The sequence below is a fragment of the Cupressus sempervirens genome, chromosome 3 (assembly GCF_028749045.1).
Source record: "Cupressus sempervirens isolate cs-2001-9-10 chromosome 3, ASM2874904v1, whole genome shotgun sequence".
NCBI lineage: Eukaryota > Viridiplantae > Streptophyta > Pinopsida > Cupressales > Cupressaceae > Cupressus > Cupressus sempervirens.
In genome coordinates, this window is record NC_143120.1 from 929,890,768 (window position 1) to 929,910,361 (window position 19,594).

Sequence of the window (19,594 nt, forward strand, 5' to 3'; positions counted from 1 at the left end):
CAAAACAAAATAATATAAAATACTGTTCACTGCAGCCTCAGCAAATCATTTCATTGCAAAGCCCATTTCAGATTCTTTTTCATGGGGCACAGTAAATCTCTTTAAAAAAACAATATAATCATTGCAGTGATTCATCGAACTTCTCATGAATGATTTGTTGTTGATTTCCTCCTCTAAACATCAAAGATCAAAACTTTGACTATACAGTATTCAACATACAACTATTCTCCATTGTGCAGGTACTATTGTAAGGTCCTTCAAAACTTTTAGATATTCCCCACTTATATCCCTTTTATATCTCTTGATTTAGTAGCTGACCCAATGCTTCCAATGGACAGTTCAGTATTTATTAAAGCTCAATCCTTGCACAAAATCTTTACCAAAGCTATGGATGACAAAACAAAGTTCTTGTTGCACAGTTTCTTTGCAAAAGCTATGGATGACGCAAAAAATTCTTGCTGCATAAATCAAAATATCGGTGACAACAAATCTTGTAGTAAAATGCTATACTTACCTGACACAGAGATACTTAAACAGATTGGCTAGAAGTTGAATATACAGGTAAGAGATAAGGATGTTCAATTAGTCAAGATACTGATATACCTTACTAAGAGAAACATGTAATTATTCTGGTAGCAGTCATTCAAAACTGTAAAAAGTAGCTCAATATCTTTCATATCACTAGAATGCTCTAAACATAGTAAATACAATTAATACGATTTGATCAATAGGTGAGATACAAATTCTGGTAACAAAATGAAGGGCAGTAAACACTTTTAAATCTTGATGACTGTGTACTTGCTTTCCCGTCCAAAATACAACATAGTCCATTATGTAAACAAGTTACAGGTTTTGTTTTTCTGTAGATTAGAAAAACAAGCACAGTGACAGGGAGAGGGAATTTTATTATGATCATCATGTAAACAATATACACTTACAATAGATGGCCAGACTTGAATGCTATGAAACAGAGTCTGCTTTAGATAGCACTTAACCAAACACACATCATACAATATAGAAGGGATATTTCACAAAGCACAGAGCTTTTGTAAAATATGTACTAACTTCAACAAATTCAAATCCAAAGTCCATAAAAGAATAAATTTACTTTTGGTAGAAAGAATCAAACTTTAGCAAGTCTCTTGACAATTGCAGCCATATACTTCCCTTGATGTTCTGCAAGGGAAAGCTCCACACTACTGGGTTGCCTTGTTCCATCACCTGCAAAAACACCTGCCCCATAAGGTGAACCACCACGAATTTCATCCATCTTAAACATGCCAGCACCAAATGTGTAGCCAATTGGAACAAATAGCATTCCATGATGCGCCAACTGGGTGATGGCAGTCCAACTGCATACATTGAACAAGTTATAAAATGAGATGGGACTTGAAAAATGATTGACCAAATCTTATATCATTGTCAAGTTTTACATCAAACAACACAAGGGGAAGCTCTTGCAACTTCTGAAATTTTCTAGCAAGGCACTTCATTGATTGTAGATACTACTATTAGAAAATTAAAAATAACTCATGATTTATGGACAAGGACCTTTGAAACTCCAACTACTCTGGTTCACCTTCCACTTTCACTATTCCTTTAGACTACAGCTAATATTCCTGGAATAAGTTCTCAGAAGCTTTTCACAGGGCATCCTCTACTTACACATAGATTTAATAATATAAGAGCTATATGATTGAAGGCATACATTTTTAGATATATGTTCTTGCAGGATGGCATAAGGTATCTTAAGAATTTTCTTACCTTATTGTTCACAAAACAAAATGCATGTTAGCCACACATTTGTGACACATAATCCCAAAGACATTATCAAGCTTAAAAAATAATATATGGACCTCACGCAAGTATGGTATAGAATTTATTCCAAAACCTTGTTAACAGAAAATGTTGCAATGTTTTTCACCTGGTGCTTCAAGGATCAAGTGGATCTGTGGAAAGAGGTCAAATGTAACCAAGATTTAAATGAAAAAAAAAACAAAGTAAATGTAGTATGACCTTAATCCTAAATTACTAAGTATTCAAATGAGACCAACTATGCTCTTGTTGTCCTCAGCCTTCTAAACTTCTACTACGTAATGTGAGGCTGGATTTGAATCTTTAGGTGATTTACAAGTGTATCAAATTGTCAATTGTTATTACAACATTGAACATTTATGCGTGATTTGAAGGGAAGACATGGGAAGCAAGTAGTGTGAGACTTGAATAAAGCCTAGAAAATGGATCTAAGGGATTCACATCTTTGGTACATGTCACAGATAGAAGCATAGCTAAAGAGATAAGGTTCACTCATTTTCATGCTGTAAAATGCACGCAGTCAATAAAATGAAATTTGCAATCAAATTCAAATTCATGATTGTATAGATGCATTGTTAAGCATCTGCAGAATGTCCCTTCAATTGAATCAGAATGCAAGGAAAAGAGATGTATAGTAGATACATCCAGAATGTTGAATGAGACAACCTGACATTGGTTGCAGAAAGGAGGAATGGAAATTATGAAATCTAGAAAGCTGAAGAAATCTTAGAAATTATAAAATCCAGCAATATTTTTCTCCTGGAGCTTCAATGATCAAGTGAATCCATGGAAAGAGGTAAAATAGAGCCAAGATTCATTTTAAAAAGATGAAGTATTATAGCATGAACTAATTCTAAATTTACCATGTACTCAATGAACCAGATAAGCTTTTGTTGCCCTTGACCTTATTAACTTTGATTTGTAATATGAGGTTGGATTTTAATCTGTAAGTGATTTACCAGTATGTCAACTTGTCAAATGTTATTTCAGACTTTTAAAACTCTGATGCATGATTTGAAGTAAAGCCATGGGAAACAAGCAGTCCAAAACTTCGATATAGCCTAGGAATTAAGAATCTGATGGATTCACATCTTTGGTAGGTTATAGGTTAAAAATCAAATTCAAAGGATAAATTTATTTATTATCTGCAGAATGTCTCTTCAATTTAATCAGGATGCTAGGGAAAGGGCTGTCTACTAGATGTCTCTGAATGTTGAATGCGTGGGAATGAAATTGTTTCTGGAAGGAGGGATGGAAATTACAAAATCTAGAAATCTGAGGAAGTCCTAGATATCTTGCCAAAAGCTTCTTACAGAATATCTTCATTTTTCTGTGCAATTTTCCTTGTTTTATGTACACTAACCAGAGTACTCACCTCAGTTCTCCAACAACTAGAAGAAGAATCTACACTGCTATCATTCTGTAGTCAGAACTCACTTCAAAGTTTTAGTCTCCAGTGCCAACCAATTACTGACATACAAGTTGACATTTTTATTATTTTGGTTGAGAAGAAAAAACAGTCATTCATTTAAGACTTAATAACATATTCAAATATTTGAATGCAGAAAAAATAACTGCAGCTGAATATAATCAAAAAACATGAAAATCTTCATTGAAACTTTGACCTGTTGAATAATAATTCTTTGACTCATTTAAAATATGTAATAGCTGTTTTGCAGAAGAATTTAGAAAGAGAGCGCGTGTACCCTAGAGCTGGAAGATGAAATCATCCTCCATGTGAGCTCTTGAAGCTGCCATATCTTTGTGTAGAAGCACTCAGATTGGCATCCTTCATTTCCCTGGTAACAAATAGCTCTACTTTCCTTTTTAAGTTGTGGTTTGTGTAGATCTGGAAAGTGAAATCAATCCAATCATCCTCCATGCAAGCTCTTGAAGCTGCCCTTTGTTTGTGTAAAAGTACTCAGATTGGCGTCCTTCATTTCTTTGTTAACAATTAGTTCTAACTTGCCATGTGGTTAAGTCCGGCTTGTATTTCTGCCTGATTACTTGGTGTTTGTAAGTTCTATTTTTCCTATGATTGTTGGCTTCCGTGACTCTATGCTTTGCATGGCATAGGAAGTTCCTTCTTATTATTCGGAGGTACATATTTATTTTCAAAGTGCAGTGGCCGTTGGGAGGGCTTGTGATAAATGGCACGTGTTAGAAGTTGAGGGAAAAGGTAATGTTGATGGACAAAGGAGCAAAGATGTTTTAAATGGCTCTTGCATAGGACAAAAATGGTGATGTCCATGAACAGGATTTCAAGAAGCCCTTCAAGCAATCTCTGCAGAAAGAAAAATCTACAGTGGTGTTGAAGACTGGTTTCTGCAAGCAACGGCTATGGAGGAGATGACAACAAGTTCAAGAGTGAGAAGCCCACCTGAAGAGGAGCGGAAAGGGTAACCAGCCTCCTTCTCTGAGATATTTTTTATTGTATCTCCTTATTCTGAAATAAATAGTTTTGTGAAAAAGAAGAAAGACTTAAAAATGTCCACACTTGTCTTTATGTGTTTGAATAAGGAGGCTTGCCCCTCCAGAGAATATTTTGACAACGGATTTGTCTTGGTTTGGGGTTGAAAACTTGGAATATATGTCTCATTTTGTAGCATGGTATGACTTGGGTTATTTGTAGTGATTTTTACAGTACTAATATACAAAAACGTGTCAGGTGCCACTACTTTTAGAATATAAGACAACATCTTTAGGGTCTTTCATGGAGCCCTGACTTGAATTCTTTAGATGTGGTTGTTTTCTCAGCCTCTACGAAGATTGAAGCTTAAGTTGTACCTCTTCAATTATGGTGTTTGCTCATCATGCTTGAAACATTACGGGAAGTGCTATAAGTTGAAAATAGATTCATTTTGCCACATCTTACACCAAAGTCCTCATGTCTATGAAACTGGATGAGAGCATTCCTGATATATTGTGTTCAATTTGAGAAAAAAAATCTTTCAATATGAGATTAAACATGTAGGTCTTGACCCTCATATTTTGTGCTTAAATGATGGTCATTCGAGGAAAGATTGTCCTCTTATAAGCCACAACAAATGCTTCTAATTTTGATAATATTATTCCTTCTCAAGAGAATGCTATAGTGAGTGCTTAGGGAGCTGGGAGTGTTGAGGTCAATAATGTTTTTGTGGATTAAGTCCAATTGAAAATAACTAATTCCTCCTCTTCAAAGAGTCTCATGTGATCATTGTCTCTTCCCAACCAGTTTCTTCTTGCAAGAGTGTTGTAGAAGTGGTAGTGAGGAATGGGCCCTGAGCTCTATTAATAAAGTTCCTTTGGATTCTTAAAGACATCAACAGGCTGATGCCTCGGTTAAGTAGTAAAGCTTACGAGGGAAATAATTCTCTAGCTTTGTGGGAGGGTCAAGAAGGCTGAATGAACCGCTTCCTTTGCATTAAGAACTTGGATAATGTGATCTCCCCCTCTTTGGGCTGAAGTGATCTCTGTCAAGAAAGATGAGGAGATTGTAAATGAGATAAACTATGAAGTTAAAATTAGTTTAAAAAATGATTCCACTAATGTGAACCCTAAAAAGCAGTAAAGATGATAAAGAACAAATTTTTCCTTAATTGCTTTGAAAGGCTCTGCAAGGTTTTTAAGACCCCTCCTAATCCTTCTCCCAAATGAATGTTGAATGTACTAGTTGGTATGTTAGAGGACTTGAAGACTGACGGGTGAGTAGTGAGAATATTTTGTACCTCTAGGGACAGTTTGAATTGTTTAATGTGACAAGAAGTTAAGCCTATTGGTTTTTCTTTGGACTATGCTTTGAAATTTATTTTGAAGAATGCCTGCAGTTTCTTCACAAAGCACAATAAGGGAAGGTTTGGACAAAAGATTGGGCCTCTTCTATAGCGGATTCTGGTTGTTCTTTGTATAAGACATATGTTTGGCTTATTATAGAAGCCCAATGGTCTGGACTTGGCTGATGTTCTTCATATCCTTCAAATGATATAAGGAAAGAGTCATTTGTTGAGCTGGTCGGCTGATAATCTACTAGAAGTGACCTGGATCTGAGGTGGTGACTTAACATGATTGAAAATAAAAGAGGAAACCATTGTGGGAAAAAATTTGAATGAAAATGTAATAAGATTTTTTCGGCCCAAGACGAGGAAGCTAAATTTTGTGACCCTTTGGATTGCAATACAAAATTCAGTGAATGAAATATTGTTTACCATGTGCAATAATCATACCGAAGGTAAAAGGACATAATAAGATTTTTTCGGCCCAAGACAAGGAGGATGCTAAATTTTGTGACCCTTTGGATTGCAATACAAAATTCAGAAAATGAAATATTGTTTACCATGTGCAATAACCATACCGAAGTTAAAAGGATGTTTCTAGACTGCACAAGTTCTACTTCCACGTGATCTTTTTCTCCCCAAGACTGTCAATCAATGAAAAACATTTTCTGGTGCCCCTTTATAATTTATCTGATCATCACCCAATTGAATAATCTCTTATGCTCAAGGGACTTTCCAAATTAAGACTTGTAAAGATGATAGTTCGTCAAGCTCAAAGTTAGACACCTACAAGATAAGGATTGTTTGGATAGAAAAAAGATTATTATGAATCTGCACAAGAAGGATGCTAAATTTTGCTGACCCTTTGAAATGTAATACAAAATTCAGCGAATGATATATTATTTACCATGTGCAATAATCATACCAAAGATAAAGGATGTTTCTAGACTGGACAAATTCTATTTCCACGGGATCTTTTTCTCCCCATGCCTGTCAACCAATGAAAAACATTTTCTGGTGTCCCTTTATCTGACCGTCACCCAATTGAATTATCTCTTATGCTCAAGGGACTTTCCAAATTAAGACTTGTAGAGATGATGGTTTGTCAAGCGCAATGTTAGACACCTGCAAGATAAGGATTGTTGGGATGGAGAAAAAGTTATTAGGAATGCGGGCAAACTCCTCTTTTGTGCTTTCTTGTATTAATCAGTAGAATGATTGCATTGCTGCTTGGCAGAAACAGACTAGGATTTTAGACCACTGGAAAATCTAGAACATGAGGAGAAGGAAGCATTATATAAAGATATAGACAAGGGTACTGAAATCTAAAAAATTGGCTTCAGCCTGATCCTTGTAAACTAAAGTTACAAAAATTGTTAGTAAAAGACATCAATAATGGAGACATCAAAATTATGCAGCCTAATATCCTAAAATTAGATCCAAAGTGTCTAGGCTTGAGCATGGAGATAAAGGATAACATTTTCTTTTTTAAATTCTTAGGGATAAGTTTGCAAGAGAGAAGATTGGACTTGTGGCTGTTGAAGAGACCTTGACTGATGAGCCAAGTGAGTAACAGTGCTTTTATTTCTCTCTATTAGTCCTTATTTTCTTATGATGGCTGCAATGAGAATCAAAGCAGATTGGACTTATGAATGTAGGTGGGATCCTGACTGATGACCCACAGGATATTAAGAGCGCTTAAATTTCTTCCTACAAGTCCTTATTATATATTGATGGCTACAATGAGAAACCAAGGAAACTCTAGAGCTTATGTAAAGGTATTATCCTCAAAAGCTTCTTGTGATTGATGCCGTGAATATTGAATAGGATATTACAATTTAAGGGATACCTCTCATCATTAGCTCTTCAAGAATAATAAATCCCCTGGGGTGAGTAATATCCCCATTCAGTATAATTAATGGAATACTGGAGATATTTTGGATACTTACAAAGAGGGTATTCGGGTCAGCTCTTTAGCAAAAGATACTAAAAATGGTATTATTAAACTCCTCCCTCAAGATGAAATACCACTTGTCAAAAATTAGATGCTTATCACTCTTTTAAATATATCCAATAAGATCTTGGCTAAAGTGATTGATATGAAACTCAGAAAAATTCTCCCTGAGATTATGTCTTGGTGTTGCCCAGTTTTGCTGAAGGCAGATATATTTTGGAAAATCCTCTTACTGGTTGGGAATGAAAGGAGTAGGCTTATTACTAGACAGAATATGTGTGTGACAACTTGATTATAAAGAGGCTTATGACTGGACTGAATGGCTGATTATGTTTTTGGTTCTTGGAGATTTGGGATTAATAGACAAATTCTGTTTAATTATTTTATTTTTTAGGATGAATCTACTCATGGAAATTAATGTTTTCTTATCGGATTTCGATGATCTGCAGAGATCTATCAGACAGCATTGCCCATTGACTCCTTGTTTGTCACTGTTGTTGGGGTTATGCACATCCTACTTAAAAATCTTCTCTCGGTTCTCCAGTAATAGGTACTATTCTCCCTGGTGGCTCTGGCTTGAGTGGCCTTGAATTTGTTGATGAAACCTCCCCCATTCCCTATATGGAGGAGGACTTCTCTAAAATGATGAAGAGGCTTGACTCATATTATTATTGCTTCTAGTTCTAAGATTCCCACTCAAAATTCTGTGAGTTAAGTTGGTTGGTCTCCATTCTGTGAGACATTAGTCAAGTACATAGGTATTTATCACTAAGCATTAAGGACACCTTCCATCTATTGCTGGCATTTGTTAGCTTTGTCCAAAAGTGATCTGAAGTATTTATTATGCCAATAGTTGGGTTTTTGGTAACTCATAGGTGAAGCTAAGAGAGGAGGATGCATGTTTTTGCTTGGAATTAGTGCTTCAATGCTGCTAGCCCAAACAAATTGGTGGCATAGGGTTTAAGAACCTGATGAATCAAGGCTTAAGTTTGGTTGTTTGGTGGTTATCAAAATCAATGGAGTTAAACTGTTAAAGGTGATGATTACAAACAATATTTGCAATGTGGTTCCAAAGAATAAGAGGGAACAGGAAAAACTCCAGCCCCGTGACTTTTTATTGGAAATTCACTTAGCCTACAAGGTCAGCAGATTATTTTATAGTAGACTTGGGAAGTTATCAAGTGCCTTCTCATTGGGCATGAAGCTTCTGAAAAAAGGATGGTGATTATCAAGGTTTTGGATCTATTTGTGGAACCTCTATTTATATATATATATATATATTACGTATTTAATCTAATGTGAGATCCTTTCCCATTCATTCGTCTCTGGTTAGTCAGCCCTTTAGTCGCATAAAGCACTCACTGGATTCCCCCAAGTCTCTTCTTTTTATGTATTTCTATTCTAGGTTACCGAGCACTAGGAATGGTGAGTGTTGCTTGATCTGAAACATGCGAAAGTGTGTGTGTGTGTGTGTGTGTGTGTGGTCAAGAGGTTGTTCTTCTCCAAAGGGATTAAAGTGGTTCGTGATTTTTTTGGGAATAGTGTTGTGATGTCTTAGGATGTGATTAGAGACCAATCCTTGATTCTTGTTTATCAAGTTGGTGCCACAAGGATTAAGAACCTGATGAATCAAGGCATAAGATTGGTTGTTAAGAGATTATTGAAATCTTTTGACTGTTAACCATTGAAGGTGATGATTAGAAACAATATTTGCAATGTGGTTCCAAGGAATAAGAGGGACTACGAAAGACTCCAGCCCTATGAGTTGTTGGGAACTTTCTCCTTTAGCCTTCAAAGTCAGTGGTGCAGGAGCACATAAAGTAAAAGAACATGAGAAAGCTAAGATTCCTTATTTGAGATATTTAAATCCATTTTAGTCATTTATGTTGTATTTGAGTCAAGATGTAAAGGGCTATGAAGCCATTTTGTCATGAATTTAAAAATTGTCAATTTGCCCTAGTTGTCCTAGTAAGGTCATGAATTGGTCAAGAGGTCAAAATGTGTTTGTAAACCCAAGGAAGAGTAAAAATATTGTAAATGGTGACTAATATTCCATCATGACATGTTTGTAAGGTTGGAACAAAGTTGTGAGGTCAAAATTTCTAAAATGTAAAAGTTGCTTAAATGTTGCAACTTTAAAACTTTGCAAAAAGTGCAAAAAGGGTTAAAGAATGTAACAAGTTGGTTCAAAAGTTGGTTGGGAAGTTCTCAACTATCAAAAGTACTATAAAAGCTTTGTAATGGTTGTTTCAAATCAATTAATGAGAATAAGGAGAAGAAAGAATCATTTTGGAGAATTTTGGTGTCTTCAACTATTGCTATTTTGATTGGTTTTTTTTGGATTTGTGCTGGTTCCAGGCTTTGTACGGCCTGGAAACCCTGTATAATATGTATATTTGGATAGTGATATGAGTTATCTTTCTTCTCTCTTTGGTTTGGAGTGATTTCATTTAGTTTTGAGGAAGTTATGATCATTTTGGTGAAAGTTACTATTTTCAGATTTGAGAATTCTTGCAAACAGTCATGTTGCAGCATTTGGTGTGAACAAATATGGATGTATCAAGAAGTCTAAATGTATTCATTGGAAATATATGTGAATTACCTTCCATTTCCTTTTTGTTTGAGACATTTTTATGAAGATTTGTGAAAGTTATGAATATTTGAGTGAAAACTGGTTTTTAAATGTCTACAATGGTGTTCCGGGCAAATATTTGTGCTTGTACAATGATTTATGTATTGGATAAACTAATGGCTTACAGATTTGGAAACTAGACTCACAAATGGATAATTTGGAACTGATTTAGGGTTATTTGGATTCGTTTTGAGAAAGTTATTTGATGCCCTAGGAAGGGTTACCAATTTTATTTCTGGTTTATGACAAAGAAAATGGGTCTAAGTGCAAAGATTATAACTTGCAATGGATTTGTTTTTTTTGGATCATCTTTGGATATGTTTTAGTATTCCTAATTTTGAACAATTCCTCCAAAGGGTTTGAAAAGAAACATTAATAATTAAAAGTTATGAACAATGGAATCAGATATAGAAATCAGGACATGTGAATGGAGAAAGGGTGATATTTTTGTGTTGGAAAATGCTTTGTTTTACCTTGTAAGATGCCTCTAATTATGGAGTTTATTTAATGGATTTTGAAGGGATCAGCATGTATCCCACTAATTGGTTGATTTTTACGATGCTCTGCATCAGTCAGCAGAGTTTTTTGTAGTATACTTGGCAAGTTATCAAGTGTCCTCTCATTTAGCACAAAGCTTCCACAGAAAGGATGCTAGTTATCAATGTTTTAGATCTATTTGGTGAAATCTATTTTATAAAAATATGTCTATCATTTGTTAAGAGGTTGTTCTGCTAAATTTGATTCTCCAAGGGGATTAAAGTGGTTGATGAAATATTTAGAAATGGGGGTGTGATTTCTTGGAATGTGGTTAGAGACCAGTCCTTGATTCCTGTTTCTCAGAGACCTTTGTCTAGGGCTTCTAACACTGAAAATTTTCCATATGCCTGCAAAACTCTTTTGTAGCACTAAAATGTTGGACAATCAAATGTAAGGACGGTCTTCCCCTGACAAAGAGTGTGTTTGTTGGAAACAACATTTACAATGTTGTTCCTAAGAATAAGAAAGACTAGAAAAGACTCCAGCCCCATGACTTTGTTATTTAAAAAGTTTCTCATTTAGCCTTCAAAGTCAGCATGGTCTTTTGTAGCATACTTGGGAAGTTATAAAGTGTCTCCTCATTGGGCATGAAACTTCTGTAGAAAGGATGGTAGCTATAAAAGATTTAGATCTATTTGGTGGACATATCTCTTACAATTTTATGTTTATCACTTAAGAGGTCGTTCTGCTGAGTTTGGTTCTCCAAGGGGACTACAGTTGAAGTGATTGATGATTTATTTAGAAATGCTGCTGCGATTTCTTAAGATGTGGTTAGAGACCAATCCTTAATTCCTGTTTCTCAGAGAGCAACTCTTTCTAAGGTTTCTAACACTGAAAATTTTCAGCATTCCTGCTAAAATCTTTCAACACTGAAATGATGGACAATATCAAGTAGAAGGATGGTCCTCCCCTAACAGAGATGAGTAATAAGAAATTGTATGAGTTGCTTAGCAATACCTAGGAAGTTTTTAGGAGTCTAAACCTTAAATGGGGTCTGAATCCTTCACTTCAAAATTAACAATCCAGATTGTGTATCATTTTATACCCCAGGACATACCACAGTAAACATTTTTTAGTTTGTTATTGTTGCTGTTTTAGTAACTTGTTGGTTCTGTTTTGAAATCCTATAGTTTCTCTTTTTACCCCTGTTTTATTTGTAATGTTGTCAATTCTTGTATCCATTTATTCTTTGGGTGTGCTGTTTTAGTAACTTGTTGGTTCTGTTTTGAAATCCTCTAGTTTTTCTTTTTACCCCTATTTTATTTGTAATGTTGTCAATTCTTTGTATTCATTTATTCTTTGGGTGTCCAGTTGCTAACAGTATTCACAATATGCTTTTGATGAGCTGTATTGTGTAGGATAAAAAAGTAGTCTATTTCTTAAGATGATATTTTGTTTGATTATAGTGCTGGCTTGATGCTTGTAAGTTTTGGCTTGTTTTTCTACTGAGCTTGTGGTATAATTTGATAGCTAGAAATGATGAATTATTTTAAGGTAAAAAGAGGATGATTTCGGATTTTCAGTACATTGCAGTTTATAATGATTTCAAATATTCAAAAACAAAAATTGAAACCAAGGATCTATCATCCTGCACAAAAATATTATTAAACATGCTGAGTGGCAGCCTGATGTTGAAAAGATGACGAGTATACCTCCATTACCAGTATTGGTGTAGTTTGGAAGACTAGTACAGGTTTCCTAACTGATTCAGTAAAATAATAATTCATATCGTTTTGAACAAAAAGCAGAGAAATTGAATTTTGGGACTGGAACTGATAACTAGAAGAAAGATGATTAAGTTGAAGTTCTGTATGACTGAATTGAACAAAATACATGGAATCACAACAATCTCATGATCAAACAGATGAGATCACTTTCCCAACCTACAGCTAATCAATGTGGATCAACTTTAAACTGATTACTGAAACAAAGTATTATTATTGGTGAAGGCTGTATTCCAAGAGTTAATGAAACAATTAGAACAGGTCTCAAAAGGCAATTTTCCCTCAAAATCTATTTGCTCAAGAAAGTCATAGCTGAAAATTCAAATTGGTATACAATATATTGTCCATTGAAATCCGAATTTTTTACGAGAAAGCATAATCATTCGAACCTGTAGTATTCATATCAGAATCTACTTTCTTCCAGATCTTGTTCACTGTTTGAAATAATTATTAGATTAATTAACCTTTGCAGAGAACTAGATAGTGTATATCTTTGGGTTTAGCATATCTTGTATCCTGTATTAGACTGGCTCAATCTTCTATCCATTTCAGAAACCCTCTATTCCAATTAAAGATTTCAAAGGAACTCTGTACCTATGTTACACCCACTCACCTTGTGCAAATACAATTATTTGTTAAAATCATGATATTTCCTCAGTCCATGGCATAGATTGCAAAGCTACTGGTACAAAACTGTGTATAGTTTTATTTCCATCCTTTTTTGGATGTTTCAGATCAGACACTATGATCTATAATAGAATAGAAATGAATTTAGAACTACAGAGATTCTTACAAGGGAAGTGAGAAAGAATCAACGTGTTGTGCTTAGTTTTCTGCCAGAAGTTTTACAATTTAGAATTCTTCATGTACAAGATCATTGAATTTCTGACCTTCAATGACTGGACAACAAGTTTGTCATAGCTAGTTGCAGGCGCTTTGCCCAAATATACATGGGCATGCTGCTCGGGAACCTAGCTCATATATGAATTGTAGCTTTTATTACAGTTCCAGACAATTATGTAAAGCAACTCAAAGATTTTAAAAATCTCTATACATCCATTTCAAACTTAAATTATGTCACAAATCCTGTACAAAATGTCAAGCAAATAATAAAAACCACACAGAGATACAGATCATTATGCATTCATAGTATAGTCACCACTATAGCTGTGGTCAATGAATTATGGCGGATTCCTCAGTTCAAAGGAAACAAGAAGCAACTTCCAATGAACTTTGGCCACCCAACCCGGGTTTACTTCCAGGTCTATTAGAATGCCCTAGTTCTATGTAAATTAAGAGGGGGTCAAAGATCTTTGAAATATCAAATCTGAATAATAGATATCCTTTATTCTGGTGTGCTTCCAATATCTTAACTCATATCCCCAATGAGGTCCCCAGGTTGGATCAAACTACGCAGCACAGGTCAGCGCATATTTGCAAATGAAGCAAATTATATGCCACACGAGATAAACTCTTTTCCAGTTAAACTGATAATTTCCTTGAATTCAATCCCTCATAAGATCGCCAAAATATTAAATGTCACAATAAACCATGCCGCTGAACTTAGTTTTCCTTAATGTGAAATAAAAATCAACTAGTAAAAATTCATACATGCATAAAAATCACAGAAACAAACAAGACTACATCGGCATGAGAACCCAAACGCAGGGACAAGATCTTTTAACATCTAGTCTTCTAGAGTATTGCCCAGAGTAACCCCTTAACCATCATATCCCAGAAAACACTTCCACTAGACTGGAAGTTTGTTTCTAGTTTTTTAAAACAGCTGTAAATTGTCCATCATAGAAATTTTATTTTGAATGGAATTGTGCACGTTAAAATTCACGGCTGACAGAGATCAAGCACAAAGAGAGAAGTAGCAGTATAAACCAGATAAACATATGATTCCCAAATAACAACGCAAAATCACAAACTCACAAATACTGAGAGATGTCATAAAAAGGACCTAGTGTCAGAAAAACTTACGCAGTAGTCTCTTGGCCTCCTCCCTGGGTGCCAGTACTAACAAAAAACCCTGCAGGTTTCCCTGCTAGTTTCTGCTCTGTCCATAATTTGCCTGTAGAATCAAAGAAAGCTTTCATCTGGGCCGCCATGGCACCATATCTGGTAGGGAACCCAAACACAATCCCATCAGCTGCAGTTAACTCTGCAGCAGTTATAATAGGGATTGACTCATCCTTGGGAGGTGCCCGCATCTGTTCCAAAACCTCAGCCGAGAGTATCTCTGGCACTCTAAACAACACTCCTTCCACTCCCTCAATGGCATCCACCCCGCCCTTCATCTTCTTCGCCAGGGCTTCCACATGACCATACATTGAATAGTACCTGCAATAACCCCATAAATCCAATTGTATAAACAACCCAAAAATCAGAAATCCAACAGCAAAACAAAAGTGTGCGGGCTATCACATGACCACGCATGGAAATTAGCAGTACCCACACGAATTCAATATCAACATATCCAGAATTCATACGCCTCAAAACAAAGCAAATTCTAAACATTACTAACCTCAACATGCCCAAAAATACAGAACGAAATCCAAACTTTGAATACCATCAATCCAAACTGACACACAAAAAAGCAAAATGAGATTCAAACTTTGAGCCCAATTTGGAAAAAGCTACTCACACTATATATATCCGGAGCTTTCCGGGCATGGCACTCATCATGGGCGAGGAGGAGGCATCCTCAAACATGGGTGGATGCTGATCCTCCTCAGCAGCCATTGGATCAACTTCAATGGCTTTCTCTGACATATTAATCTCTTGAGGATCATTTTCGCTAGCATTTACAATAGGATTGGGATCAGGATTATCCTTAACAATAGAAGCGCGTTTCTTAGAAGTACTTGGAACACAACCCCCTCCTTTACCCATTCCTCCTGATCACATTACAATTCGCCGTCAGTAAATGCACCCTTCCTCCTCTTAAAGTGACCTTAAAAACAGAATCTGCCGTATAGAAATCCGCTGTAAACTACTTCGTCTAATAGCGTCCAACTTCAGCATTGAACACAAGTCCACATGTCCTCCTCACAACAATGACCATTAAATCCTCCCCATGAAATCGTTTTCTTCCCTTAATATATTCCAAACAGCTCAAAACAGATCAGAATTGCTCTTCGCCTCTTCCAATGAAGAAGTTTCTGACTTCTAGGCTTCCTACAAACCCGACCTTTTATCTCCCTCAATAAATTCCAATCTATCAATATACCCCCACATTCCCGTACACGCTATATTCCTGCAGCAATAACCACATGGAACAAGAAAATGAGTACCCATGTGGTTTACTGGTAGTAAAACAGTAACTTTTTCAGATATATTCTACTGACCCAGATAATTTCCAGGCAGGATTCCACATACCCCACATGTCGAAATCGCGGTTTTCAGGTCAGATTGAAAACTGCCAATTGGTACCGGGTCAAACTCTCACTGCCCACATGAATTTTCTGGTTTTTTAAGTCACCCACGTGGCTCTCTACTTCTGTCCACCTGGAAGTTCAGATCTATTCAACTTCCTAAAAAAGATTGAAATTTGAAAATTTAAAGTTTTCTAGAAACAATAGAAGTTTTGTTCAAAAATCTGCCGAGGCCATCATGCTTACCTCATAATCACAGTCACCAAAAGTAATATAATTAATAATAATTGCTATTGTTGGCCGGTAAAACCGATAAGCACATTGGCCTTATCCATAGTTTTCAACCAAGAGATGTAATTGTTAATAATGTCTATTTTTTTAGTGATGGATGGGTGGTCAATTTGAGATGACCTCTCAATTATAGCTCTTGCCTTTTTAGGCATGCCAACCTGGAATTGTAAGGCTCCCAACATTAGAAAAACTTCAACAGACTTGAGAGATATTAGGTGGAAGATATTATAATTAGATTCCACAAGGTTTTGTGATAACATATCATTAAACAAATCTAGGAATGTTTTGGTATGATAAGAGCACACATAAAATCCATAATGGATTTGACTTAGTTGGCTCTAGCTTGAGCCCAAATTATTGCAGGTCTGTTTATTTACTTGTATTTTACTAAATATAGTTGGAATGATATTTAGTAATGTAAGTGTGTTTAAAGCATGAACAATTACCAACCGCCTATAATGTTGTGCACTCTATGTGGACTCAATATATTAATTATAGACTCAATTGTTTAATAAGACATGATGTGTGGTGAGATATATGTAAGGTATTATTCACCTTGATGAGATATATGTTATGCACTCTATGTAGACTCTATATATTAATTATAGAATCAATTGTTTAATAAGACATGATGTGTGGTGAGATATATGGCAGGGATTATTCACCTTAATAGAGACAGGGCATGAATCCAAGGTTAGATGATGAAAGCTCCCATGTCATTTCGCATGGCATTCATGTCTTTAGTCATTATAAAGAACAAGTAGTTAAGAAGTCCATTTTTTAAACAATCAAAGCGAAGATTCTCATATTCACACATTAACCTTTATTTCAATGTGACTGAAGATTTGTCTAGTAAAGAGAGCATAAACTTTTATGTTCATTGAGTATTTCTATACCGTGTGATCTAGATTGAATGTTGATTGATTATTAAATTGGGGAAATTTAGAAAAATAAGAATTTGGAATCAAAGGGAGATTTTATGGGTTAATAAATGAAAATTAGAAATGTAAAGTAGAAACGGTCTTTATTGTTAGCTATCTATTTTTTTTGTTTCTTTTATTTTCTTTATGATGAAGGATCATAGAATTTGATCTAAAATATTAAGGGAAAAATAGTACACAATCAAAATTAGAAGTTATCATGAATAATTATATGAACCATGAAAAGCATATGTCTACAATGTGTTTATTAGTTTAGTTAGAATATATTTATAGATAACAAATGAATAAGATTTTAAATTATTATAAAATTTATTTCAAAATATATATCTAAATTCTATTATATGTGTACTCGTGAATAGTGATATTAGTAGTGTACATATTTAAATACATTACATTATTTGAAGCAGAAACTTCATAATAAAAATGCAGCCTTGGCAAACAGGTGCGTACACAAATAATCTTGTTGCATGTTGTTGTCGCAAATTTACAAATTTCATTTATACAAAAAGTTTTGCACTCAAAAATGTTGTTGAAGCTCATCATTTGAACTGAGATCAAATTGCATTGAGAGGCTTAAAAAAACAACATCAAAGATTGTCCACACTTTAGAAAATAACACCTTCTATCTTCATATATCTTCTTGTTATCTCCCAAAAGTAAACTGCACCAAGAGCCAAAGTATGGAGCGGTTGTGTACGCATAATCAAGGGCAGGGATTGAAATTTGAGCCAGCATGAGGGTACCAAATCATGTACCTAGAAGGTCTCAACACCAATATCAAAGACCACAATCTCTCAAAGATCAACTTTTTATTTGTCTTATCTCCAGCAGCAATAACTTTGCCTTCAAAATATTGAACTATGTTTGAAACTCTTCCAAATCAATAAGAAGACATGGGTTTTACTGGAGTGAATTCCTCGAAAGGGTGAGATGGGGGGGAGAGGTTCACAATGATAATCATTGCTTTCATTTAGAAGGAAAAGTACCACAAATGTGGTGGAGAGAAGTAGTTAGTACCACATTTTATACATTGAATAGAGTTCGAATCAAACATCGAACCAGTAATATACCTTATGGGTTATGATATGGTCATGTGCTTAATGTGAAATACTTTAGAGTCTTTGGAAGTGAATGCTACATTAAGAGAGAGGAAGATATAGGAAAGTTAATCCTATAAGTGATTATGGAGTTTTTACTAGATATTCAATAAGAGCAAAGTCTACATTTGTTATAAAAATAGAGTGACCAATATTGAAAGTGCTAATGTCAAAATGTATGAAAGCCCTCAAATATGGGACAGATCTTACAATTATGAATCAAATGATGAAGAAGAAAATTAAATTGTGGTTGCACAAAATTAGAATCAGAATGGATCAGTAGAACAAGTTGAGGAAGATGGTAATGATAATGAGGTTGATACACAAGAATCTACTAGAAGGGAAATTCAGAAGGTATGTAGAGTTGAATCATATAGAAAATCAGGCTACTAGTAATAAAAATCATGGAATAATGACTAGAGGAAGGATTGCTAGGAATAAAGTTTGCTTAATTTCTCAAATTGAACCTAGTAATATTTGTGAAGCATGTAGAGTTGAAAGTTGGATTAAATCTGTAAAAGAAGAATTTGATCAGATTGAAAAGACCAAGATGTGGATTTTAGTTCTCATGCCTAAAGATAAGGATGTAATTTGGGTTGATGAATGAAGGTAGAATTTGTTTCCATATTTCTCAGTCCCACCTTCCTCGATCCTTTCCTCTTCTTCATTGTCTTGGAATTACTAAGTTTGTATTTCAAAAATAAGTTAAAGTCCAATGTTAGGTTTTGGTCCAAGTCGATTTGCATCGGGTTCTCTTTACTCCTTTGTGCGGGTTTTCAGGATTTTAGTGTTTCTGCTTCTCCCCCGTTTGCTTACTGCAGGAAATTCTTAAGCCAAGTGTGCGCGAAAAACTACTGTTATACTTATGTATTATTTTCCTTATAAGAGTCATAGGATTCTCCCCCAGATGAGAAGTGAAGTCTAAGTCCTGTGTTCTTACTTTATTTTGCAGAGTTCGGGATCCCCCCTTTCCCACTTATTTTCTGGTCAGAGGAGAAGCTGTGTCGGTGTGACTCTGCAAAACTACTAACCACCCATCTGGTGAGAGGCATGTTTGAAGTTCAAGGAATATTCCAGTGGAGATTTTGCTAGGGAGAACCCTTTGAGTGATCCCTGCAATAAGGGAAAAGATAAAATCCATAGCTCTACGAAAAAGTAGTAGAATGTTTTGTTCAACCCACTTGGTAGAACGACTACATGCGAAAGAAAATTTTAGTCTGGCAAGGGTCACCACTTACCTTAACATTAAATTTGAGTCGGAACATTAAAGGTCTTACTTCTTTCACTTTAAACAAAAGGATTTGAGAAAAGATCACTTGATAAGGGTAAAGTTGTGCTGATAAGACACGATCGACGTAACTTTTGCCCATTAACCCCCGCATTTATTTTAAATCTTATTGTTAATTTTCTAAATGTCCCTTTGAATTTAATGCAAATTCGCTCACTTGTGCGGCAGAGGAACTCTGGC

The 19,594-nt window shown here is 35.3% G+C and overlaps 1 protein-coding gene across 1 annotated transcript; it reads right to left on the reverse strand.

Moving 5' to 3' along the window:
- Window positions 1-767: 767 nt before the first annotated feature.
- On the reverse strand, window positions 768-15,591 carry LOC149569796 (Quinone reductase family protein). Its single transcript, XM_089822520.1, has 3 exons — window positions 15,068-15,591; window positions 14,404-14,763; window positions 768-1,352 (listed from the first exon to the last, which is right to left on the reverse strand). Exons 1-3 carry the CDS (start codon window positions 15,313-15,315, stop codon window positions 1,124-1,126), a joined length of 837 nt encoding a protein of 278 aa, XP_089678646.1. The 5' UTR covers window positions 15,316-15,591; the 3' UTR covers window positions 768-1,123.
- Between the last annotated feature and the right edge of the window lie 4,003 nt (window positions 15,592-19,594).

What these genes read in the sequence shown, in the direction of transcription:
- LOC149569796 (XM_089822520.1), bottom strand. Translation starts at nt 15,315, where the DNA reads ATGGGTAAAGGAGGGGGTTGTGTTCCAAGTACTTCTAAGAAACGCGCT. An exon ending in AAGCTCCGGATATATATAGT is followed by an intron (nt 14,764 to 15,067) that starts GTGAGTAGCTTT and finishes GGGTTATTGCAG; the next exon opens with GTACTATTCAATGTATGGTC. An exon ending in GGAGGCCAAGAGACTACTGC is followed by an intron (nt 1,353 to 14,403) that starts GTAAGTTTTTCT and finishes CAATGTATGCAG; the next exon opens with TTGGACTGCCATCACCCAGT.